The sequence below is a fragment of the Papilio xuthus genome, unplaced genomic scaffold (assembly GCF_000836235.2).
Source record: "Papilio xuthus unplaced genomic scaffold, Pxut_1.1 DF826961.1, whole genome shotgun sequence".
Classification (NCBI taxonomy): domain Eukaryota; kingdom Metazoa; phylum Arthropoda; class Insecta; order Lepidoptera; family Papilionidae; genus Papilio; species Papilio xuthus.
This window is the reverse complement of record NW_013531688.1, coordinates 818911-842277: the sequence shown is the minus strand read 5'-3', so window position 1 is coordinate 842277 and position 23367 is coordinate 818911. Positions and strand designations below refer to the sequence as shown.

The following is a 23367-nucleotide window of genomic DNA, read 5'->3' as shown; positions in this document are numbered from 1 at the left end:
ATTATAAATGGATGGATGGATAGATGTTTCTTTGAAGGTATCTCCAGAACGTTTGGACGGATCTCGATGAAATTTGGCATACATATAGAACATGGTATGGAAGAATACATAGGCTACTAGTTATTTTTTTAATACAGGGCGGACAGAGTCGCGGGTGGTATGTATATAAAATTTAAAATAGCCGTTGTGCCGCTCGACCGATACTATATACCACGATCTCACAAAAGACACGCAACAAGTGGAAGCATTTTATTATTTAAAGGAACATGTATTTGACGGAAGAGAGAATGCTGATAAAGGGGAAATATTCACTTTCTGTGCTTTTCGTTCTCCGTCAATTAAAAGTACACAACGCATGTGCAATTCGGCGAATGGCCAAATGGAGATTCAGGTGGCCGCTTGCTCGTTATTCACCAAAAGATAAAAAAAATAGGGAATAATATAATTATAATTGCCATGTTATGATGGTAGCGGAGGAGAGCGCGGGCGGTGCGGAGGCGGAGGAGGGCGTGGAGGGCGAGGGGGAGGGCGCGGGCGTGTCGGGAGGCGGTGCGGGGCGGGCGGGGCGCGCGGCGGAGATGGCGCAGCTCTACCAGATCTACCCGGACGAGGTGCTCGGCTCCGGACAGTTCGGCATCGTGTACGGCGGACTGCATCGCCGCACTCAGAGACCTGTCGCCATTAAGGTAATATGTCATTTGTGTATTTTTTCTCGTTTTCATCATTCTAAATAATTCATTTAGACGAGAATCGTACGAACAACGCTCGTAAGTCGCGTTAGAGCGAGACCAACATATGTATTTCCCATACGTTTTTCTCTCTCTAAAACGACTGCGCTATTTTATTTTTTCAGTTATTTAACACCTAAAACCATACGTATGTATACGTAGATGTATGAATGTAGAAAAAGTGAAAGAAGAAGAAGAAGTTTTAGGTCCAAAATGGAGATCTGCACGGTCTCTACCTACCCTTTTGATTTACGGGCGTGAATCATGTTATTGTAATTTCCTGAATATTGTAAGATAAAAGAAAATGGTATGAGACAATAATAGAAGCAAATTTTATCTAAAAAAATATTATGAAACTTTGGATCTTTAGCGAAATGAATGTAGTTTGTCTATGGTGATTCTAGCATATAATAATTAACTATTATAAATAATTAAAAAAAAACTAAATCGATAATTTCTTTATTCGAACCACAGGTGATAGACAAACTCCGTTTCCCAACAAAACAAGAAGCACAATTGAAGAACGAAGTCGCCATCCTGCAGAACTTGTCACATCCAGGCGTTGTCAACTTGGAGAGAATGTTCGAGACTCCAGAGAGGATATTTGTGGTGATGGAGAAGCTGAAGGGAGATATGCTGGAGATGATACTCTCACACGAAAAGGGGAGACTTACGGAGAGGATCACTAAATTCTTAGTGGCACAGGTAAATGGCAGTTATAATTACTTAAGCAAGTATGTTAAGGGATCTTACTAATATTATAAATGCGAATGTTTGGATGGATGGATCCAGAACGACTCAATGGATATACATACGCTAGAATAACACATAAGTTAGTTTTTTTTATTTCCAAGTGGACGGAGTCGCGGGCAACAGCTAGTATAGAATAAATTCGCTAAATACTTTCTTTTATGAAAAAATAAATTGTTATTAATTTTTGTAGTTGAAATTAAATTATTTACTGAAAAAGCTTTATGTTTGATTTGCTTTAGATAAAATAAAAATAATTAACATTTTAACAAAAATTAATTTTAATTTTATAAAACACAAAATTTTTCCATAGACACTAATGTCATTTTGACATTTGTCGTACCTATTAAACGTCAAACTTGTGTCAAATGAGTATTTCTTAATCTATTTTATTTACAACAATATATATATATATATATATATATATATATATATATATATATATATATGTGTGTTATACTCGTATTCTTCCAGATCTTAGTAGCACTAAAGCACCTGCACGAGAAGAACATCGTGCACTGCGACTTGAAGCCGGAGAACGTGCTCCTGTCCTCGGACGATGAGTTCCCGCAGGTCAAGTTGTGTGACTTCGGCTTCGCCAGGATCATTGGGGAGAAGTCCTTCAGGCGATCTGTTGTTGGCACACCTGCATATCTTGGTGAGTCATTTTGTATATATAAAACCCTTTGCCACTGAGACATACCGCGACTGCAGTAGCTGTCAGTGGAAAAGAGGTTTAAGTTGGAACATATTTCTTTTTTTATTTCAAAACTAAGAAGAAATAATAAAGTATAGAAAGTTAACCTAAAAGTCAAAATAATTTAACTACGAGTTATAAATATAATATTGTATATTAGCCCCGGAGGTGCTTCGCAACAAGGGCTACAACAGATCTCTAGACATGTGGTCTGTGGGTGTCATCGTATACGTGTCGTTATCGGGCACATTCCCCTTCAACGAGGATGAGGACATCAACGAGCAGATACAGAACGCAGCCTTCATGTATCCACCCACACCCTGGAGAGAGATCTCCGCTGAAGGTATGCACTACAAACACACAAACAAACAGAGATATGACTAGTCACTCTGTGGTCCGGCTCACTTTTCCATTCCCATATTTCCAAAACCACGTACATTCAAGCTATACAGTATGTTTTGTAATAAACATGAATTTAAAAACTTTTTTTTTGTTTTAAGAGATGATGACAAGCGACTAGGTCGCAAAGTCTGTTAGGATTATTCATATAATACTCCTGTCAAATTCATAGACTCAAAATAAACGATGTAAGACCAAAGACGATTGTTTTTATTTTTGTTTAGCGATCGACTTGATCAACAACTTGCTGCAAGTGAAGCAACGCAAGCGGCTGTCGGTGGACAAGTGCGCGGCGCACGCCTGGCTGCAGACGCGCGAGGCCTGGCTCGATCTGCGCGCGCTCGAGCGCCGCGTCAACGCGCGCTACCTCACGCATCCCAGTGATGACGCGCGCTGGCAGTGACCCCGCACCACCCGCGCGCACCCCGCACCCGCACCCGCCCCGCACAGTGACGCGTCAGTATCCTACACACACAAACACACAAGTATACATACACGACCACACACATACGTACAAATATTCACTAGCACACACGCGTATGCGCACACAAAGGCGGACAAAAAGACTGACAAGGTCAATCGTTCTACGCAGAGTTGAATTACTCAAAATTTTTTGTTGACAAAAGTAGTAAAGAAAAAACACATAGGCTTTCGTAATCAAAAAGTAAGAATCACTAGTACATTCAGACCCTTAATGATCACAACGGATTTCCCTTAAGTTCCCTTAGTATCCCTCATACTAAATGAGGGATTACTGAGGGAAACTATTTAATGACTTCAAAGTACTGTAATTAAATTTATATTTAATTTTATCCAGGTCCAGCAAAGCCACAGTCGTTGCGAAGAAGTCCAGAACAATAAAACGCAGCTTAAAGTTTATATTAGTAAAAGTAAAACTGAAGCGTTAGGACTCTTTTCTGACAAGACAGTAATTTAAAAAAATGCCTTTATTTTTTATTATTTTAAGTAATATTAATAAATTTTATATCATTTAATTCACAAATTTTATAAAATAAAGGCATAAGATTAAAAATGTTGGTTCGGTTGTGTTTTGGCGGGGGCATTGCCACATACACATTTATATAGAGCTTTTTTTTTACTTAATCTATGTTTATTTAGTTTTTGTTCTATTGACAAGGTTTATGGCTGCTTTAGTATGTAAATTAATTTTAAGAATTTTAACACGAAAATAATAATTTTACATATTATTAGTACTTAAGAATTATGGCGAGATCTTAACGTAATATAAATATTTAACCGAAATGTCAGGTTAGGATTTATGACATAAAATTGTTGACATTTCTATATATTTTTTTTATTGCTTTTTTGATTTTAAAAAAATAACTTTGTAAAATCCATAAGTACAAAATTATAAGGCCTATTAATAATTATTAAAAAATTTCGTAGTTATTTAAAATGTGTTATTTTACAATTACACGGATTAAATTTTATTAAATTTAATTTATTTTTATATCTTTACATTTTTAATCTATTATGAAAATTTTATATTAAAATAATTAATTAAAAAGAATAGATGATTTTTAAAAAATAAGTTATACGTTCTATATTTTTTTTAATACAAAAATATATTACATTCCTTCGTGCAAAAAAGGTTTTATTTTAATTTTTTTTATTTTTAAATAGTAACGTGAATTAAATTATAGTAGTAATCTCACCAAGAGTATACATTTTACAAAAGGCCTTTCAAGTACACAAAAATATAAATTTCTCATACAAAGTACATAAATGTTAATAAGTCCATAAACGATATACGAGTAGAATCTTTCTCTTTATACTGTACTTAATATTTCTTACAATATACAAAAAAAAATATTTCAGGTCTTCCAAAAGCTTTTCTTCTTAAATCTTAAAAACAATTTCTATAATAAAAAAAAACTTTCCAATTTCAGTGTATTTCCAAGGCCATAAGTAGATAGTTGGGACAAAGATCTCTTGTTAACGGCCTAAGTAGTTATAGTAAGGTGAAATTATTGCATTAGAATGTTTATTGTATTTGTTTCCATTGCTGAAACATGTATAAAAACATTGTCGAGAGATAAGTAAGCAGTGGAAACTACTGGTTAATTATAAGTGATTGTTTTAACGTGACTTAATGTATGAAATAATTACTTAGTCTTATTTTGACAAACCGCCAAGAGTTTAGTGTCAAATATTATGCCTAGATTCAGATTAATAAAATGGCATATGTAGGTAAAATATTTAACTATAAAAAATACAATAATCAATGTGTATTTCTTAAAGACCAATATTTTTTATTGTTAAAATTTACGCGAGATATTTTTAGGTTATGTTTTTTGCAAAGATTTAGTGTTGCTAGTTTACTATTGGAAGGTGCAAAAAGAATTTAAAATAAATCTACGTACATGTTTAAATACTAAAAAAATATCGAAAAATGCCATTTTATCAGTCTTAATTACGAATTATAATTTAAGGCCAATATTTAAAATTGAATATAAAAATTTATTTTTAATTTCTACAAATTTAATTCGAATCGACTTAACCGATGTTTATTAACAGAATTTTGACATTGAAAATAGTGCCAATAATATAATATATTTTTTTAAATAATGTTATTTTTTTTTTTTAATTTGTTAATGGCATTTACAAAAGTTGAAATTATATTACCGATGCCAAGTTATGTTTAATTTAATAGATTTTTTTTTATATTTAAAACAAGAATTAAAGATAAATATTTAAACAGAAATTATTTAATTTCATATTAAATATGATTAATGTAGTATATTTTTTTTAGTTTGCAGTTTCTGTTAATTAATTCTGTGATTTTTTTTTACTTTTTTTATATTTAATAATACATTGCAATGCAAGCTTCCAACTACTGTGATCTCTTTTTTTATGCAAAATATTTTGAAAATGTATACATTAAGTTTTTTTTATACAATAAAACAGTTCGATTTTTGTAATTATACAAGTTACATACTCGTTTAAAAAAAATAATAATTTTAAGTATTTTTTTTAATTATAATTTTATATTGCCTATAATCTAATCTATAGTCATCTTTGCTGTTTTTTTTAATGTTTTAATTTAAGAATCTATAAAAAAATATTCAAATCCTTACAAATCTCTTTAAAGCGGGAAGCTTTTGTTATTCCTGTCTCTTTCCTTCATAGTATTACTCTCTCTTTCTCCTTTTAACAAATTATAGATTAAAAACATTTGGACCAACCACAATATAAATAGTTCATAATTTTAGTATCTGTGGAATCCTAGTTACAAATACGAGATTATATTTTGTCGTTAAGGTTAGATGTTGTCGTAGTGACTTTTGTAATTAATGTGAATTAATGTTTTATAAAGGAACTGTGTATTTGAGTACGTTTTAAGTAAATATTTGCAAAGAAATAACATCTGTCAAAAAAGTTACAGATTAAAAACGTATTTAAATCTTATAAAAATTATGATAAACATCAATAATTTTTCCGGATTCCGTGATATATTGCAGTGGGTAAATTTAACTTTTAATATTATGCCAGCACGTACAAATACACAGTTCCGAAAGGCTGAATTAATAGAACAATATTATTTACTTGGTTTTGTCAGTTAAATCCATCCAAACAATAGGTTCGTTAGCATTTTAAATAAATGTAACTTGTATTTGACACTTTTTTTTGTAGCGAATGACGCAGAACGAAGAAAAAGAACAGAACAGAGAAAAATTTAAATTTATTTACGAGAATTAAAATACATATGTTGTTCTATAATTCAGTCCATTTTGTAGTAGATTAAAATGACTTAAGTTTACAAGATGAATGTATCACAAATAATTATATCATTAATAAACTTATCCAATGTTTTATATTATTTCTCATTTATCATAACATACAACTAGAAATGATAACCCAAAATAAACAAAATTCTTTTTTTTTTTGAATGTGGCAAACGCATAGACCTATTGACTATTTTTTTTTTATATCATAAGGTGGCAAACGAGCGAGCGGCCACCTGAAATCGCTGAAATAGCGAAGCGACCGTTGCCCATAGACATACGCAATTGCACATGCGTTGACTACCTTTAATCGACGGAGGAGAGGATGCACAGAAAGAAAATATTTTCCCTTCCCATGCATCTCATTCGGAAAGTCCACTTCCACTTACCATCCTTTCCTTATAAGAAAAAGTGTGGGAAGGGAAAGAGGACTAAATTAGGCCTCCGGGACGCACTCATTAGACGAAACGCGGAATTGCTTCCACTTCACGCCTGTCTTCTGTGTGGTCGTGGTATTTCACCGGCCGAGCCGGGCCGATTCGTGCGAAGATGTTCAAGCGGGCTCTACCTCTGTTAAATGTGTGCCATTAGTTCACCATCCCTGGCTTAGGCACCAATTCCCACTGTTGACTGTTTCAAAATATTTCATACTATTTATTCCAGTGACAATCAGAAGTATGATGTGTTTAGACAATGGAAATCCATCTCGAAGTGTCTTTATCGTTACGGTGACGAGGGTTTTATGCCTCGGTTCACTTTGAGCATAGAGCGGATAATTGCACTATAGCTCTTAGACTATCCAGGAGTTAGCAACCTTTGGATATTAAGTTTTTTTTCCAAATACAAATTAAAATTTACCTAATTTCTCATTTCGAAAAAAATATTCTGATACATTGGAACAATACTTCAATTACAACTTTATATTGTTTTCTAATCGATAAAATATCTAATTCCTTTAAAAATACCAAAATATTATGGTCTCCCATTGAAAACTAGCTGTCGTCCGCGACTCCGTTCGCGCGGGATTAAAAATAGATGTTGGCCGATTCTAATGCCTACTCAACATGCTCACAAAATTTCATGAGAATCGTTCAAGCCGTTTCGGAGGAGTATGGGAACGAAAATTGTGACACGAGAATTTTATATATAAGATAACCGCAATATCCAATAAAAGGGACATCGTAAGATTTTTATAAAAACCGGCCAAAATTTTACACCCCTGACTTAACTGTGTGGCATAATCGTGTCGTTAGTAACATCACAGTTCACAACTAAGGATATGTAAACAGACAAAACATCTTTCAAAATGATAGTATTCATACTTCTACCGCTCCTAGTGGCTACAGAATGGGTCGAAATAACACAGAACTATCGGAAAGAATACAAACCAACTAGATATGATTATACTACAAGCAAAAATATATACAGTAATCAGTCAATTGTGGAGCATCAATGGAGTAAAGGTCACGTCCATAGAATTAATAATCCGAACGACAAAAGAATACGAACAAATGAACGAATACAAGGAAATACAAAAAGAAATCCTTACCGTGAAGACTTCATTTCTACCGAAAAACTCGAACGAACTGATATCAAGGATCAAGAAACTATAAGTCAACACCATTACGGTAATCAAACGAAGATGAACCAACGTATTGATAACGTTTCTAGAAATAAACAAGAAAGTGTAACTAAAGTATTTGAAACGATCAATTATGATCGACCTGATGCTAAAGAAAATAAGCTAAACTTAAACAGTACAATAAAATCGTTTAAAAATGTTATTAAAAAGGAAAGTGTAGGGAATATTAAGGAAAATATTCATGAAAATGCAACTACGCCATGTCCGGATTTTACCAATAAAGATTATAAAAATAATAGTACCAAAAAAAACTTAAGCAATGAGGATGAAATTAAAACCAAAACTAATCCAATGGAAACGCTAATAAAATTCCTAAAAGTGGTTTCGCAAACTATTAAACACGGGACAAGAAGAACTTTTAAAAGCAAAATTAGATATTTAGAAGATCTAAGAGATACTTTAATGGCGAACATAGGTAATAAAAAATTTCATGATTCTTTTAATACTTTCCCTCGCTTCTTTACGTTCAAGGTAAACGACTTAATTTACTTCTCCTTCTTTCTTAACAATTTCTATGCACTTATACAATTGTGTTATTAAAGACGTAATTCCAGTTTTATTTAACTACAGAAATATTTGAAAACCTTAAATAAATAATATACTCGACCACAGATTAGATATTATATTGTCTTTTTTTAGAAGCTAGAATAGACTCAGCATTTCCTGATGAAGCAGACGACCGCCGTCGGCGTAGAGCCGCGAGGTTGGAATCCCGCGGTCACGTTGAGTTCCCCTCGTCTGAAAGCGCGCTCATGACCATATCATTCCTGACCTTTGCAGTCTTCCTCATCAAACTGGTATTGGTACGAAGTATACTTTTTTCTTAAGAATAAGGTGACAAAAGGGCAAGCGATTACTTGATTTCACTAAAAAGCAAAACGACTGCTGCTCATAGACATCTCCAAAAGACGATGCGTTGCGTACGTTTTAGGACAGATGAATGGTCGTACAGTGCTAACGATCAGTACTTTTTATATCATAAGATGTCATACTATGCGTTAAATCCACTTTCCCTTCCCATCCTTATAAGAAAAGAGTGGGAAGGGAAAGCGGAGTAAACTTAGCCCTTCTGCACAGACACGTCAGACGAATCGCGGTGGTCGTGGAGTTGCATTGGTCATTTCAGTCCCTTTGTGCAACAGATGTTGGTCCTGACGTCAACGACTGTTAAATATTTTCATTAACATGAAATTGTTATATTTACATATGTTTGATATTCGTAGACTAACTTATTTTTTGTTTTTTTTACAGCAAGTGATCCACACGTACAAGGCTAAGACGATGATGGTGACACCTGCGGTCGTAGCAACAGTTGGTCGAACAGTGTTCAAAAAATCAACGCACAATTAACATTCTTTTACATAAATTACGCAAATGCAGACTACTTTTTAATTCTATTAGTTATAATTTTAATCTGTAAATATTTATTGTTTGAAAATAAATAAAGACTTGATGAGCATTTTTTTTCTGGAAGGAGACAAAAGGAGGCGGTTCAACTGATTTTTGAAAAGATTCGTTATTTCGTTTCGGTACCTATACGGAGGCAACAGAAGCTTTTGTGTATAAGTACAATATACTTTAAAATAAGTTTCAAGTTCAGTCTACTAAATAACAACACGGTCTCCATAAAATCTTGTAAAAAATACATTGAAATAATGGAACGTAACACGTTTTAAAAAATCAATAACTCTTTGACATAAGTACTCTTTGATTCAAAAACTTCCTTCTGTCAAAATATTGACTATTCAAAACATAATGTACCAAAAGTTTGTTGTAGATATTTTTTTTTACATAATTCTAACATAAAGTACAATGAATAACGACACGGAAAAAATATTTTTATCAAATCCTTCTAAAGATTCTAAAGAAGCTGAAACACAAGATGAAAATGAACCTGATACAAGTCGAATCAATCTCGAAAGTAAGTATTTAAGTTACACAAAAATGTTTATAATATTAACTGCATAATGAAAAAGACCATATTCGTAATAGATTATGGTTTACAGCTTGCTTTGCGTTGCATTGCAATTGCATAACAATATTTAGTATTTGCATTTATAATGATTGTAACTAATTGTTATAGAATAAAAACCTTTTTTATTTCAGATATTGAAGATTTTACAAATGTCTGTCGAACCTGTGCAGCTGTTACAGAATTTGTTGTACCAATCTTCATAGGAGAAGGTTTACAGAATAAATTAGCTGAGAAAATACATAAATATCTTTCCATTCAGGTAATTAACTTTCGAAAGAAATATTTGACAAGAAAAAAAAATAAAAAAGACTTGAATTCCCCCCTTCCCCAAATTGATCTTATCACGTAGATGCTATATCAAAAACGCTACCGTATTGTTAATTAGGTGAAAACTACTTTTTCTTTAATTTTAACTATTTCTCTATACAACAGGTATCAGAAGAGGATGTATTACCCCAAGTGGTTTGTTACCAATGTGTCAGCACACTTATATCCTGGCATGATCTCGTGCAGAATTGTACGCTGGCTGATACCGCACTCAAGAAAAAGCTTACGGAACTCCTTGAAGTTTGTTGTTCAATTATTTGTACCTTAACACAACTTGATGTGAGACAATCGATGGTCTAATATAAAATATTTTTTTATTTCAGGATGAAAACAGTAAAATCCATGAAAAAATATATGAAATGAGAGCAAAAGGAAAGTAAGTATATCTGTATTTTTTTTTATTTATTTATGAAATCCAACATTATGGGTTTCATAAATAAAAAATTACGTAAACACTATTTCAGGTTAGAAGCGGAATTATCTCTATCAAATGTAAGAGATATTATAATTAAAACATTCCAAATAGCTGATGCAAATTTATTGAATTCAGGATTAGAATTTCTTTGTGAAACATGTGATAATCAATTACCTACATTGAATAGATTTGTTGAACATCTCCGATCACAACATAATAATGATTGTAAAGAATTAACAACAGAAACATTCTTAAAAGAAAATGTGTCTATTGTTGAAATGTTAATAGAGGATCCAACAATAGATGTAGAATCAGAAAAGGAAGTAAATGAAGTTAAATTAAAAAGATTTCGTTGTCCCTTTTGTGAAAGTTCCTTTTCATCCCCAACACGTCTCATCTGTCATTTGAATCGACATATTGAGGTTTGCATTGAAGACGGAGTTAACTGCTGCGACACTTTATATCACGATACCAAATTATTTGTTAAACATCTGGAAATAGCACATGTGAAAAAGAAAAATGAATCAAACTCTTGTAGAAGTTGTGGCTTCACTGCTAACGACAAAGATGAATTAAAAGATCACATAACAAAGTTACATGTCAAAGATGAATATGTACAAAACAAAGACGTTAAACATCGTGACAAATGGCAAAAGTATATACCAGCGGTGTGTCCAGAATGTAACAAGACATTCTCAAACAAATATAACATGCTTATGCATATGAAAAATCACAAAGATGCTACAGAAAAATACCCATGCGATAGATGTAGTAAAATTTACAAGAGTAAGGCCAGTCTCAAGAGTCACCAGGAAATCACACACAAAGGAATCTTAAGTTTTGTTTGTTCGTATTGCGGCGAAGCTTTCCCATCGAGGATCGCTCGTGATATTCACAAGAGGATCCATACAGGAGACAAACCCTACACCTGTAAATACTGCAACCGATCTTACCGCGCAAAAAATACACTGGATCGCCATTTGGAAATACATTTAAACGTTCGCAATTATGAATGCTACATATGTTCAAAGAAATTTCGAAGGAGCACACATCTCAAATACCATTTAAATACGCACAGGAGGAAGAAATAAGTAACCTGGGTTCTTTGTTGCAGGACACCCAGCAGCGGTAATTACGAGGGTACATATCGATCGAGGTTTCTTTATAAGAATGAAATTATAAACGATTCTAAGAAAAATATTAAATTGGATACTTTATCTACATCTAGTGGAAGTGTCGCTGTTGGTGACGACTCTGATAATGATGATCGTCCTCTCGCTGCGATAGCAAATGAAAAATCGAACGATTTGTATAAAAATTTCTATAATGCTTTAGTTAATTTTAGAAATCATTATGTGATAGAACACGAGAAAAATACGAGCGATTACTTAGACTTTTCGGACTCCAGTGATTCCGAAGTAATAATGGAGGACAGAAGTGATGGATGTAATGGAGATGAAGATATGAACAATTTTGACGATTTGTCCGAATGGAATATGCGCAAAGGAAAAATGGACGAAGAAACTAGACTGGAATTAAACGATGTGCAAAGAAAAATCGACGGAAAGGTTTTCTTTGCATGCAAAATATGCGACAAAAATTTAAGCACCGTGCACACTTACATATTTCACAAACGTATTCACACAGGGGAAAGACCGTGCGTATGTCACGTCTGCGGCAAACAGTTTAGAACTCCAAACGGTTTGCAACGGCATCTGACGGAGACGCACCAGAGGTTGCGCCGGCATTCCTGCAGCTTCTGTCCTAAGAACTTCGCCAACACGCAAAATCTGAAGCAACACTTACGAATCCACACCGGAGAGCGGCCCTTCGTCTGCTCGCACTGCGGAAAACGGTTCACTCAGAGTGGGTCGTTGCATGTGCACTTGAAAACTCACAGCGAACAATATCCTTTCCAGTGCGCCGAGTGCGGGGCTAAGTTCCGGCTCCGATCCGGCCTCACGAGGCACAGGTTGAAGCACACTGGTGAACGGCCCCACGTGTGCGTTCACTGCGGCAAAGCCTTCCGACAGAAGCACGACCTTCACAGCCACGCGCTCGCCCATACCAATCCCAAACCGCACGCCTGTCTCGTGTGCGGCGCCGCCTTCAGGCAACTGCGGGCGCTCAAACACCACTACAAGAGAGTACATCAAAGCGAACCTCCCAAACAACTTGTAAACGATTCTGTATTTAATCACGTTGGACAGTATCAGTGATTATTCCGCCGTCGTATAATTTAAGTATTCGTACTACAATTATAAAAGTAAAATAATAAAAAGAAATCAATTTTCTTTTCAGTATAACAATGAAAGAAATTAAGGTCGAAGTAGAAGTGGATACAAATGAACTCGAAAATAACGTCTCCCTTGACACAGGGAAGGAAATCAAACCCCTTACAATAACAAATGAAAATGGGAAAAAGTACGCTCACTGCAATATTTGTGGCAAAAATATTTCAATCGGATCGTGGAAACGGCACATGCGTGCGCACATCGGAGAGAAAAGATACAGTTGTCATACTTGCGGGCTAGCGTTCAATGACAGCGGAAATCTGGCTCGTCATAGCAAAGCCATACATGCAAAACACCGACCTTTCTCTTGTACCGTATGCGACAAAACCTTTTCAAGGAACGCTCACCTTCGGGACCATATGAAATCCCACTCGGAGAGCAGAGACTTTGTCTGCGACATTTGCGGCAAAGCGTCCAAGTCTAGCGCGGCGCTTCGCATGCATCGGAAAATTCACCAACAAGAGTGCAAATTCAGCTGTATAAAATGCGGTGCAAAGTTCAAACGAGGCGGGGAACTAAGGGCGCATGTCACCGTCCATACAGGAGAAAAAGCTCACACGTGCTCCTGCGGCAAATCTTTCCGTCTTCGCAGTCAACTTAACGCTCATTATAAAACACACGGCGTAGATTAAAATCAGTAGAAAATAACGTAGTGTTTAGTTGACGAGCCCGATTTGTTACAGGTGTAAGGATTCCATAGAATTCGTTGGGCTATCTATCGGATTCAACAAGCGTATAGGAGACAATAGAAAAATTTGCGAATACTGCGGCGTCAAACAAAGCGAAGAGGATTACCCCGAGCACTTGATCTCTATGCATTCGGAGGATTTGCTTCCTTTCCGCGAACGCGATCCATTTCAATACGTCATAAGCGACGACGATGATGTATACGAAGAAGAAGAACCCACAAGAAAACGTAGACAAACAAAACCAATGGAAAAACCTACAACGACAGGACCTGCGAAACAAGTTACGAATGCACCATCTGCGGAAAAAACTGAAAAGCCTAATTCCTCGGTAAATGCTAAAAAAACAGAAACCGCAAAAAAAACTAAAAACTCACAAGCCGCGAAAAAACCTAAGAATTCGGAAACCGCAAATAAACCTAAAAATACAGTGACCGTAAAAAAAACTAAAAATACAGAAACCGCGAAAACCCCTAAAAATTCAGAACCCACGAAAAAGCCAACAGAGAAAAAAAAGCGCCAAACTAATAACAACAAAACATGCACTCCTAAACCCAAACCAGGTGATAAAAAAGAAACCACACAAAAAAGGACTAGAAAACCCAGGAGTTCACAAGTCAGTAAGGAACAGATATCAAATGCGGTTTCCAAGGCGATTAAAGAATTGCAAGAGAAGCAAAAAGAAAACAAACCTGCGCCAGTAGAAGTGGGCGAGGACCTTGATACGCCGCTCGAAATTAACGGTCCCAGCAAACAGGTCGACAACGTCGAGATATTCATGGAGAGCGTCGGTAAACTAAAGGTCAAGAGGAAGAAGAAGCCGCGCCGCTGCAAGTACTGCCCCCGGGTGTTCACCGTCCCGTCCAGCTACACTTATCACGTAAAAAGTTCGCACGGATTTGAGGAAGTGGAATGCGACATGTGTAACAAAAAGTTCCGAAACAAGCAAGTTCTCACGCAGCACATAAGTGTCATCCACATTGGCATAAAGAAGAACTTCGAGTGCAAGTACTGCCTGAAGACGTTCTTCACGCGGGCAAACTTATACGGCCACGAGCAGATTCACCTGGATATGAATAAATGGCCTTGCAGTAAATGCAACCGCTCGTTCCGCTGGCGCACGCATCTTCTGCGTCACATGAAGAGGCACTCGGAGGATCGATCGCTGGTCTGCCAGACGTGCGGCCGGCGCTTCAATGTGGTGGATGATCTGCGTCGTCATCAGAAGACACATACCATACACCACCATATCTGTTCTCACTGCGGCCATCGCTTCTCTCAGCTCAGGTACCTCCGAGCTCATTTGATCAAGAAACATAAAGAATACATCGCTGGAGATTAATTTTTTCCTAATTTAAATTTATTTGATATTATTTTACATTAAGACTGATTATTTTATTATGTAATTATTTAAAGTTTTAATCGATTCTTGTCATTTATTGTAGTGATATTGTACATATGTTATCATTAAATAGTATTAATAAAACAAAAGTTTAATATTTAATATTTTATTTTCAATTTCCAACGTGTCATATGTTATACATATATCGAATGATTACATTTTACTGGTTACATTAAATTATTTACATAAAATTGATGAATGAAACGTTTCAATGAGATCATATATTTTAAAGTTAAAGATGTTAAAAAAATTAACTTGTAATTTTCAAATATAAAAGTGAATTATTCTTCAAATGCAAAATCATTGTAATTGGAATTAGACTTTATATATTTTTATACAAAAGACTAATTCTCGAATAAATAATATCAATGTCTTTTTTACATATAAAAAGGCATTAAGAAATAAATTATAACATAATTATTGTGTTCACTCTAACCACAAGTCTATTGCTAAATATAATCAGACAAGGTAAACTTTGCCTGTAAACTGTGCCACTGAGCGAGGATATTACCCATATTCATATCCAAAATGCATTTAAAAGGTTAAAGTATACTTTAACCTTTTAAAAGTGACGTATTTACGTTTCCGCAATAATTTTATTTGCTACTAATTATCACTTTTTACTTAAATAAAATAAACAAAGTAATTTTTTTTTAAATGAACAATTTTTCCGCGTTGTAACTTATGTAAGAAATGAATCTAGGTTTTATTCAGCAGTAACTTTGGAATTTTAGCTAATTGTAAAAAAAAATCTATTTCAATGTTAAAAATATTGTAATAGTAAATTCTTGTGGCAAATTTGTAAAGAAAAATGTTATTTTCATCAAATAATTTCATAATGAACATTCAAACAATATCTGAATGGCCATTTTCTTGCCAACATTATTTAAAAATTATTTTATACAGATTACATAATCAACTAAAAATTACAAATATTATTTTCTACAAAAAAAAAAAAAAATTACACTGACAACCTATAAATTACAATAAAAAAATTCTTATATGTATCGTTAAATAAGTATTTTAACTATAAATTAAATATCACATACCATTTTAATTAAAAAAAAACGTAAACAACACACATCAAAAACAAACTTTTTTTTTTACGTTTTATAAGCTAACGCTTGACCACGATCCCACCTGGTGAAGTGGAGATTTGGTCGAAAGATGGTACACGCTAGCTTAGTAAGTGCCTATTCACTCTACTTTTGATCACTTCACACTTTTTTTTATAATATTAGTACATACAGATAATTAAATCTTTTGTTTACATATTGAAAAAAGTTTAATTTATAATAAATGAAAAATCTAAACTTCTTTGTGTAAATTTAAATAAGTAAGTCTTCACTTACAACAATAATTAACGCATTGGAGGTGTGGACCTGCCTTCCACTGCTGTGGGCGATTCATTTTCATTAACCAAGCGCTGCCGTTCTCTGTACATTGAGACCTGGATGTTCTGCAGCTGATGGTACCGACACACTTTCAATGTGGAAAATACTGCAAGACCAACCCATGTCGCAAATGCACCCCATGCACCAAACTGTTGGAAAGTTACACAAATTACATTTTTGTAATACATATAAATCTTACTTCTTACTTAATATTATAAATACAAATATATGTTAGAATTGTTAATTTGAAATAGATGTAGAACATAGTCTGTAGGAACATGTAGACTACTAATTAAGTTTTTCTTTATAGACAGAGTCGCAGGCCACAGTTATAATTGTACTCAAAAAATATATATATTTATATAAATAAAATGTCATTATTAAGTTAAACTTTTTAAATCATTCTTTTTTTATTTAAAACCTTTAAGTTATGTAATTAACTTAATTTAATACTTACTTGTGCTGTTCCCATTTCAATGTAGAAACCATTGGTGGATATTTTATCTCTCTTATCAATATCTTGACCTGCAGCATCCTCACAACTACAACAGAATAATCATTCAAAATGATTTTTTAAACCGACAAAATCACAACTCGCCAAGACCTTAATTATAAAGTTATGAGTATGGACATCTATACCATGGTTGAAGGTTAAAACCAGACCATTCAATACACTTATAAATGTGATTGTTTGGATGAATGGATGGATGTGTGTTTGAAGGTATCTCCAGAACTGCTGCATGCATCTCGCTGAAATTTGGCATACATATAGAACATTGCCTGGAAAAACACATAGGCTACTAATTAAGTTTTTTTTTAATCCAGTATGGATGGAGTCATAGGCAACAGCTATTTATTATATAATTTGTCTTAACACAAGTCTAGAAATTAATTGTTAAATTGAAAAAAATATGCTGACTTACCTTGGGAACCTCTCTACAATGATCTGACACCAGTTCATAAATCCCAATGTTACAATACAGGCAGCAGACACAGCCAGTCCACAAAGAGACATGCAACCCACTGCCTCTATGAATGCAGACAGGAAGGAGCTGTCTTGTCCTTTGTACATGAATATAGACAGTCTGAAATAACATTGGATGGTAAAGATTTATATCTAAATGAAGAAACAAATTCATGCTGCGACTTTACTGTACTTAATAAAATTTAAAAAATAAAACATACCTGTATATTTGTACAAGACAGACTATGAACATGAGTACACCAATAGCGATAACATAATTGCAGTATGCCTGAGAAGCCCAAGACACCAGCAGCTGTCCATCCTCCTCCTGCCATGCTCCTTTTGAGAACAAGAGGCAGTGACCTCTGTTGACAAAAATATCGGTTTTAAATGTGACATGCTCAGTTAAAAATGATCAATTTAGCTAGAAAGTTAAAAACATTAAAAAAGGTACTGACCCAAACTCATCCTGATGCATGCTCATAGGCACAATGATACATAATGACAAAATAAAGCCTATAACGTAACCAGCAATCTGACTCAACAAAAGGACATTTGTTAGAGCCATTTTTTTAAAATCTGAAAATGAATCTTTCTTTGTGTTTTTAAAGTCTTAAGAAAACACAAAATCAAAATATTTGTTGCCTGACCCGATGACAAATTGATAAATAAAGAAAACGTCAATGTCAAATTGTCATTGTCAACAACAAGATTTAACAGACTATAAATTTTTAAATTGATTGATTTAAGACCTATTCAAATACAAATAAAACGTAAGAGACCTACCTCGTATAATAATAAGATTTAAGTCCATAACGTGAAGGGTAATGGTAGATTTTATATGTATCCTGAACGCTGATCTCCGTATAGAGAATAGTGGTCTTGAACAAGTTATAATAACTAACTAACCACTACAAAACAAATGAATTAATTTATACTATAATAAATAAACTATATACTAAAACTAAACTAAACTAAAAATAAAACTAAATAATATAGAAAATCGACCCCAAATCGCTGTGCTCGCACGGTAGGATTCCCAATTTATAATTGCGTAAAACTGCGTAGAACCAATTTTAATGTCAAATGTCAAATGTCAATTAAAATCATAATGTCAGAATAAGACAAATCGGACGTTGATGATGTGTTTCAATCAAAGTATAAAATAAATTAAGTTAACCGAACTTTTATTATGATAATTCACTTCATTTGACCTAATATTGTTATAAAAAATGAATTTCAACGCTTCTAGAAACGGTAAGTTGCTAATAATTCTGTTCTACTATCACATGTTATCAATTCTTACTTTTTGAGATATTTTGTCTGCACTAAAAAACACTTCATCATTGTTGGTCGAAATTATATTATTAATTAAAAAACAGAAATTGAGGATTTATAAATAGATTTTGTTTTCTTTAGTTAGTCTTTCAGGCGGTCCAAGGAAGGCGAAAAGAGTCAGTGATGTTTCGGCTATGGGGGCACCCTCACCGGTTCAGCAGTATAGCCCCAATCCGATGTACAACCCTGGATATCCACCTGCCGGACCGCCACCGCCATACCAAGAGGGAATAGAATTAGATCATGGACAGGATTTTGCTGCAACAGAACCATCTGGAAGTAAGTCACTTGTATTAGTGCTTTTCAAAGAGAAAACTATAGTATTTTTTTTGAATAACTTTTTAAAATGCTTAAAACATTCTAATTTCAGATTTAAGTTATGCAAGTGGTTATGGTCAGGCACCAATGGCGTCACCAGCTCAAATTGGTTCCTTTTTGCAACAACCTGCAGTGCAGGTAAACATTTCTCTCAATACTTTTTGTACTCAGTTTTTTTAAATAAATATCAACATTTTATTAATTTTGTTGACCGTTACATTTCTTTTTCACCTTCTGAAATATTAACTTTATTTCCTTGAATCACAATTTGTGTACTAAAATTAATAGGCATCTACTATATTATCTATATTTGTGTGTCTTCATTTTAGTTACGGCCATTGAGCAAAATAAGGAACTTGAATAAATAACTAAACACTTTATTGCATCCGGTTTCAGAATATGGCTTTACAGTATGGTAACCAGTTGGCCGCTCAGGGTCGGGAGGTGGTACAGCGTGAGATTGGTCGTTACGTACCTGTGTCACGACTACGATATTATTTTGCAGTTGACACACGTTACGTCATAAAGAAGTTATTACTAATCATCTTTCCGTACACACATAAGGTAGGTAAGATTTTTTATTAGATGTGTGATTGTGCCTTTGGTAACTTGACACTTAGACCTTTGATACATAAACCAACGTAAATCTTAGAATTTTCTGATCATATATATTATGAAGATCATGTGCAAAGCCAATTGTTCGCAAGCTATGTCAAGGTCACAACTTGAGCTGGCAAATCATCATTGTGTATATGAAGGGCCTGATTAAAAAACTATCGGTCGTCCGTAACTTCGTTAGCCTACAATTAAAAATTAGCCTATTCGACAAACAACGATACACAAATTTAAGGTTATTTTAATGTTTTTCTTACTAGTTCATTTCTTTTATTTTTCTTCTAGGATTGGATGGTGAAATATGACCAGGACACACCGGTACAACCACGATATGATATTAACGCGCCAGATCTCTACATACCGTCAATGGGCTACGTAACTTATGTGTTATTAGCAGGATTCATGCTTGGTAATACTTTCCTCTTTTTATATATAGTCAAATCTGTATAAGAGTCCAAGGGACCACTATATTTTCGTCTTATAGAGGTTTCTCTCTTACCCTAGTTTATGTAACCTCTCGTCTTATTACAATAAGTTTACCACTTTAATTTTCATCTTAAATAAAGTTACTAAGCCTTAAGTACATTTGAGATAATTTTTCATGTATAATATGTACTTTTGTGTGCACTTTATATGATTGGTCTGAACTTTTTTCACAGATTTCTATATTAAAATCTGTAAATTTACACATACCCCTACACATTCACGTAACCTTTTAAGTACACGACACTATTTATTAAAAAATACATGAATTTTTATAATTTGCTAATTAAAAGACTGTTTAAGTTGCAACATCTTAGAGTATAGGAGTTAACTTTCTTTGTGTAATCTATTCCAGGTCTCCAGCACAGATTTTCTCCTGAACAGATTGGTATACAAGCGTCAAGTGCACTCGCATACATTATCTTTGAAATGATATTATATCTGGTGACATTGTATATTACAAATACAACAACTAACCTCAAAACTTTGGATTTGCTGGCATATTCAGGATATAAATATACTATTATGATTGGTAGTCTCCTCGCTGGTTTGATACTCGGAAAGACAGGATATTATTGCTCTTTGGTGTACAGCAGTTTTGCTCTGTCTTATTTTCTGGTGAGTAATCATAGTATACTATTATTTAACATTTTCAGTTCCACTAATTCACCGATTTCACGTTATTAAATCACAGTAGCGTTGAATGTGTTAACATTTTGTTAGGAAGAAAATCCGACTCTGTGCCGGTGTACTGGCAATACTTGTCTTACTGAAATGTCGACATTTATGTCCCCTCACTAATCATTCTGACACTTGACTTTGTAACGAAAGCGCGTCATTCGCGCTAAAGGATAATAATGTTTAAAAATATGTTGGCAAAGGTTTTTGTAACCTAATAGCTTTTGCTTCTGATTCCATCGGCGCGGAATTAAAAGAAAATAGTTCCTAGCCCATATGTTATTCCACCCTTAACTTAGAGTAGGCTCCGGGCCCCTCGGTGGGGACGTAAAGTGAGCTGATGATGATGTTATTCCAGATTATATCCTACATCTATGTTTATTTTCATTGACATCCATTGAGCTGTTCTAAAAATACCTTCTAACAAACATCTATAAAACTAAACTTTTGTTTTTATAATATAATGTCAGCATGATTTGTGTGGACATACAAATAATTGGATTTTAAATTAAAAATATGTTATTTAAATAAATTGAGAAAATGTGTTCATAAAAAAAAATCTCGTATTATATTTCAGGTAAAAACTCTTCGTCTACAACTACTCTCAGGTGCACCAGGGCCTGAGCAACCGAGTTATGGTTATCCAAATGCTTATTCTTCACCTAATCCGTACGCTGACAACTGGTCTAAACCCACAGCGGGAGGAACAAAACGAAGAGTTTACTTCTTATTGTTTGTAGCTATCACCCAACCGTTACTGTCCTGGTGGTTGACTTACCATTTAATACCTAGTCAAGTGGTCAGTTTACCACCATTGGTACGATAATGAGGACCTCATAAGAGGATTTTATATGTCGGGATACAGTCATTTATTAATATTTTTTTTAAATTGTAAAAAACAGATTTTTTTATTTGCTTAACAAATTTTTATAAAGATAAATTGGTTAACTTTTTTAAGATTTGAATTACTGTTGCGACAAAATAATGGCATTCTTGACTTATAAATAACAAAAGTAATATTGATAATTAAGTAATGTAAATTCATCATAAATCGTCGGCTTCCACTGTCATAAATGTAATCCTACTCATTTTCCTGGAGAAGACTGAGATAATATTTTGTATTGGTGTTTTGGCAGTGGGAACCAATCGGCAATATAATATGTATTAAAGGGCTTAGTAATTCCTCAAAAATCGCAATTTTTAGTTCCTTTTGTTACTGCATATTATTAAAATTGCAAAAGTCTACGCATATGTGCATGATATTGTAAGATTTCTGTAGCTTACCTTTCATATTTTTTTCTATATTTTTTTTTAACCTTTTCAACGCTTAGATGATTTACCTTTTGTCATAAATGTGAATGTATTTATACTCTGTAATCAAAAGCATTTATTATTATTTGGTATAGTTCTTTTCAAATATCTTGGTGGCTCAAGGTCATCAGCGCGATGTGCACTGCCCTCCCCCGCATTCAGCTACGCCTCGCCTACACCTATAATTGTGTGCGCAGCGACTCGAAGTTAAGAGCCGCTAAGATATCTGAAAACTATAGATTATATTTGATGTTTTCAAGGCATTTTACTTAATTTTGTTTCATATTACCAATAGTAACTAACACCTAAAATATTCCTTATTTCTCAATTGACATAGGCTTCATTTAGTCATAGAACATCCGAACAATGCTCGGCTGTCGCATCAGAGCGAGACAAACGTATGGGAATACATGAGAGGGCTATACCAATACTGACGTCATCGCCGGACTGTTCCGGAGTAAGCACGTAATCATAAAGAGACGTTAATCAAAAGAATTAAGGAACACCTAAAATATAATATACTTGTTTTTTGTAATTACTCGACAGATTCAGGAAGGTATTGTTTATTACATTTTGCTCTTAATTTTGTGTTAGATTAAATAGCAAAACAAAAAAAGTCTAAATCATTTTTTATCATGGAATTCTCCGTTTGATCAAAATGATGAGTTTTGCAGTAAGACTATCAAATATTAAAGTGTTTTGAGTTTGAAGAAATTTGGTTTTAAGTAATGATCAAATCTAATTGTAAACAAATTTATATATAATTTACTACTGCAATTGTAAATATTTGATGTCGCTTGCATTATTATATGTAGATGTAAATCTGTGTTTATATTATTTTAAATAAAGATTTGTCCCGACTGTTTTTTGCTAACCAATCTCTAATATACAATAAATTTTGTACCCAATTAATTGCAATATATTAAAGATTAGTTTTATAAGAATAATTGTTTACTTATTTTTCCTGTATATGGAGTTATCACAATCCGATCCTTAACAAAGAGTATGAAGGATTTATTAAATTTAATTTTTAAAGCAAAATGCGTACAACTTTACAAAAAAATTATTGTATTCCTTACTCACTTGCAAGAATCTTATAATTATATTTTTGGATCTTCATTTTAATAAAATGTTATTAACGCGACAGCAAAGATTAATAACCTTTCACTTTTTTACAAAAAGCATTTAGAAAAAGTTTTGTACCT

General features: G+C 33.8%; 8 protein-coding genes across 8 annotated transcripts in view; 7 read left to right on the top strand and 1 right to left on the bottom strand.

Moving 5' to 3' along the window:
• The window catches only part of LOC106119896 (serine/threonine-protein kinase D1-like), a 41205-nt gene extending 40911 nt beyond the window's left edge, over positions 1–294 (top strand). The window contains exon 11 of the mRNA XM_013315023.1: positions 285–294. Within this exon, the coding sequence (XP_013170477.1) occupies positions 285–294 (10 nt within the window). The remainder of the gene's footprint in view (positions 1–284) is intronic.
• Positions 295–544: 250 nt separating this feature from the next.
• On the top strand, positions 545–3051 carry LOC106120006 (serine/threonine-protein kinase D1-like). The gene is made up of 5 exons (XM_013315159.1): positions 545–686; positions 1203–1433; positions 1953–2136; positions 2336–2518; positions 2799–3051. The coding sequence occupies exons 1-5, from the start codon at positions 579–581 to the stop codon at positions 2975–2977; spliced, it is 885 nt and encodes a 294-aa protein (XP_013170613.1). The 5' UTR covers positions 545–578; the 3' UTR covers positions 2978–3051.
• Positions 3052–7530: 4479 nt separating this feature from the next.
• LOC106120067 (uncharacterized) lies at positions 7531–9337 on the top strand. The gene is made up of 3 exons (XM_013315242.1): positions 7531–8377; positions 8602–8765; positions 9214–9337. The coding sequence occupies exons 1-3, from the start codon at positions 7627–7629 to the stop codon at positions 9310–9312; spliced, it is 1014 nt and encodes a 337-aa protein (XP_013170696.1). The 5' UTR covers positions 7531–7626; the 3' UTR covers positions 9313–9337.
• Positions 9338–9701: 364 nt separating this feature from the next.
• LOC106119895 (zinc finger protein 184-like) lies at positions 9702–15064 on the top strand. Its single transcript, XM_013315022.1, has 6 exons — positions 9702–9883; positions 10069–10196; positions 10370–10504; positions 10588–10640; positions 12981–13596; positions 13634–15064. Exons 1-6 carry the CDS (start codon positions 9775–9777, stop codon positions 14999–15001), a joined length of 2409 nt encoding a protein of 802 aa, XP_013170476.1. The 5' UTR covers positions 9702–9774; the 3' UTR covers positions 15002–15064.
• Positions 10661–11864, top strand: LOC106119978 (zinc finger protein 260-like). Its single transcript, XM_013315126.1, has one exon. It carries the CDS (start codon positions 10673–10675, stop codon positions 11768–11770), a length of 1098 nt encoding a protein of 365 aa, XP_013170580.1. The 5' UTR covers positions 10661–10672; the 3' UTR covers positions 11771–11864.
• LOC106119980 (oocyte zinc finger protein XlCOF15-like) lies at positions 11805–12945 on the top strand. Its single transcript, XM_013315128.1, has one exon. The coding sequence runs from the start codon at positions 12104–12106 to the stop codon at positions 12896–12898; it is 795 nt and encodes a 264-aa protein (XP_013170582.1). The 5' UTR covers positions 11805–12103; the 3' UTR covers positions 12899–12945.
• Positions 15065–16331: 1267 nt separating the features above from the next.
• Positions 16332–18035, bottom strand: LOC106119979 (transmembrane protein 179). Its single transcript, XM_013315127.1, has 5 exons — positions 17878–18035; positions 17641–17784; positions 17379–17540; positions 16913–16997; positions 16332–16604 (listed from the first exon to the last, which is right to left on the bottom strand). The coding sequence occupies exons 1-5, from the start codon at positions 17985–17987 to the stop codon at positions 16422–16424; spliced, it is 684 nt and encodes a 227-aa protein (XP_013170581.1). The 5' UTR covers positions 17988–18035; the 3' UTR covers positions 16332–16421.
• A 485-nt stretch (positions 18036–18520) lies between these two features.
• Positions 18521–21846, top strand: Yif1 (Yip1d-interacting factor 1). Its single transcript, XM_013315124.1, has 7 exons — positions 18521–18676; positions 18839–19036; positions 19128–19213; positions 19472–19639; positions 19976–20099; positions 20529–20791; positions 21429–21846. The coding sequence occupies exons 1-7, from the start codon at positions 18652–18654 to the stop codon at positions 21675–21677; spliced, it is 1113 nt and encodes a 370-aa protein (XP_013170578.1). The 5' UTR covers positions 18521–18651; the 3' UTR covers positions 21678–21846.
• Positions 21847–23367: the final 1521 nt, after the last annotated feature.

Bases quoted from the DNA above. Each gene is read 5' to 3' on its own strand.
- LOC106120006 (XM_013315159.1), top strand. From the start codon at position 579: ATGGCGCAGCTCTACCAGATCTACCCGGACGAGGTGCTCGGCTCCGGA. The intron at 1,434-1,952 runs GTAAATGGCAGT...GTATTCTTCCAG, and splicing joins CTAAATTCTTAGTGGCACAG to ATCTTAGTAGCACTAAAGCA. The intron at 2,137-2,335 runs GTGAGTCATTTT...ATTGTATATTAG, and splicing joins TGGCACACCTGCATATCTTG to CCCCGGAGGTGCTTCGCAAC.
- LOC106119979 (XM_013315127.1), bottom strand. From the start codon at position 17,987: ATGGCTCTAACAAATGTCCTTTTGTTGAGTCAGATTGCTGGTTACGTT. The intron at 16,998-17,378 runs GTAAGTCAGCAT...ATTCTGTTGTAG, and splicing joins ATTGTAGAGAGGTTCCCAAG to TTGTGAGGATGCTGCAGGTC. The intron at 16,605-16,912 runs GTAAGTATTAAA...ACTTTCCAACAG, and splicing joins TTGAAATGGGAACAGCACAA to TTTGGTGCATGGGGTGCATT.
- LOC106120067 (XM_013315242.1), top strand. From the start codon at position 7,627: ATGATAGTATTCATACTTCTACCGCTCCTAGTGGCTACAGAATGGGTC. The intron at 8,378-8,601 runs GTAATAAAAAAT...GTCTTTTTTTAG, and splicing joins TACTTTAATGGCGAACATAG to AAGCTAGAATAGACTCAGCA. The intron at 8,766-9,213 runs GTACGAAGTATA...TTTTTTTTACAG, and splicing joins TCCTCATCAAACTGGTATTG to CAAGTGATCCACACGTACAA.
- LOC106119980 (XM_013315128.1), top strand. From the start codon at position 12,104: ATGGAGGACAGAAGTGATGGATGTAATGGAGATGAAGATATGAACAAT.
- LOC106119895 (XM_013315022.1), top strand. From the start codon at position 9,775: ATGAATAACGACACGGAAAAAATATTTTTATCAAATCCTTCTAAAGAT. The intron at 10,197-10,369 runs GTAATTAACTTT...TCTATACAACAG, and splicing joins ATAAATATCTTTCCATTCAG to GTATCAGAAGAGGATGTATT. The intron at 13,597-13,633 runs GTAGATTAAAAT...CGTAGTGTTTAG, and splicing joins CTCATTATAAAACACACGGC to TTGACGAGCCCGATTTGTTA.
- LOC106119978 (XM_013315126.1), top strand. From the start codon at position 10,673: ATGAAATCCAACATTATGGGTTTCATAAATAAAAAATTACGTAAACAC.
- Yif1 (XM_013315124.1), top strand. From the start codon at position 18,652: ATGAATTTCAACGCTTCTAGAAACG. The intron at 19,640-19,975 runs GTAGGTAAGATT...TTTTTCTTCTAG, and splicing joins TCTTTCCGTACACACATAAG to GATTGGATGGTGAAATATGA. The intron at 20,100-20,528 runs GTAATACTTTCC...AATCTATTCCAG, and splicing joins ATTAGCAGGATTCATGCTTG to GTCTCCAGCACAGATTTTCT.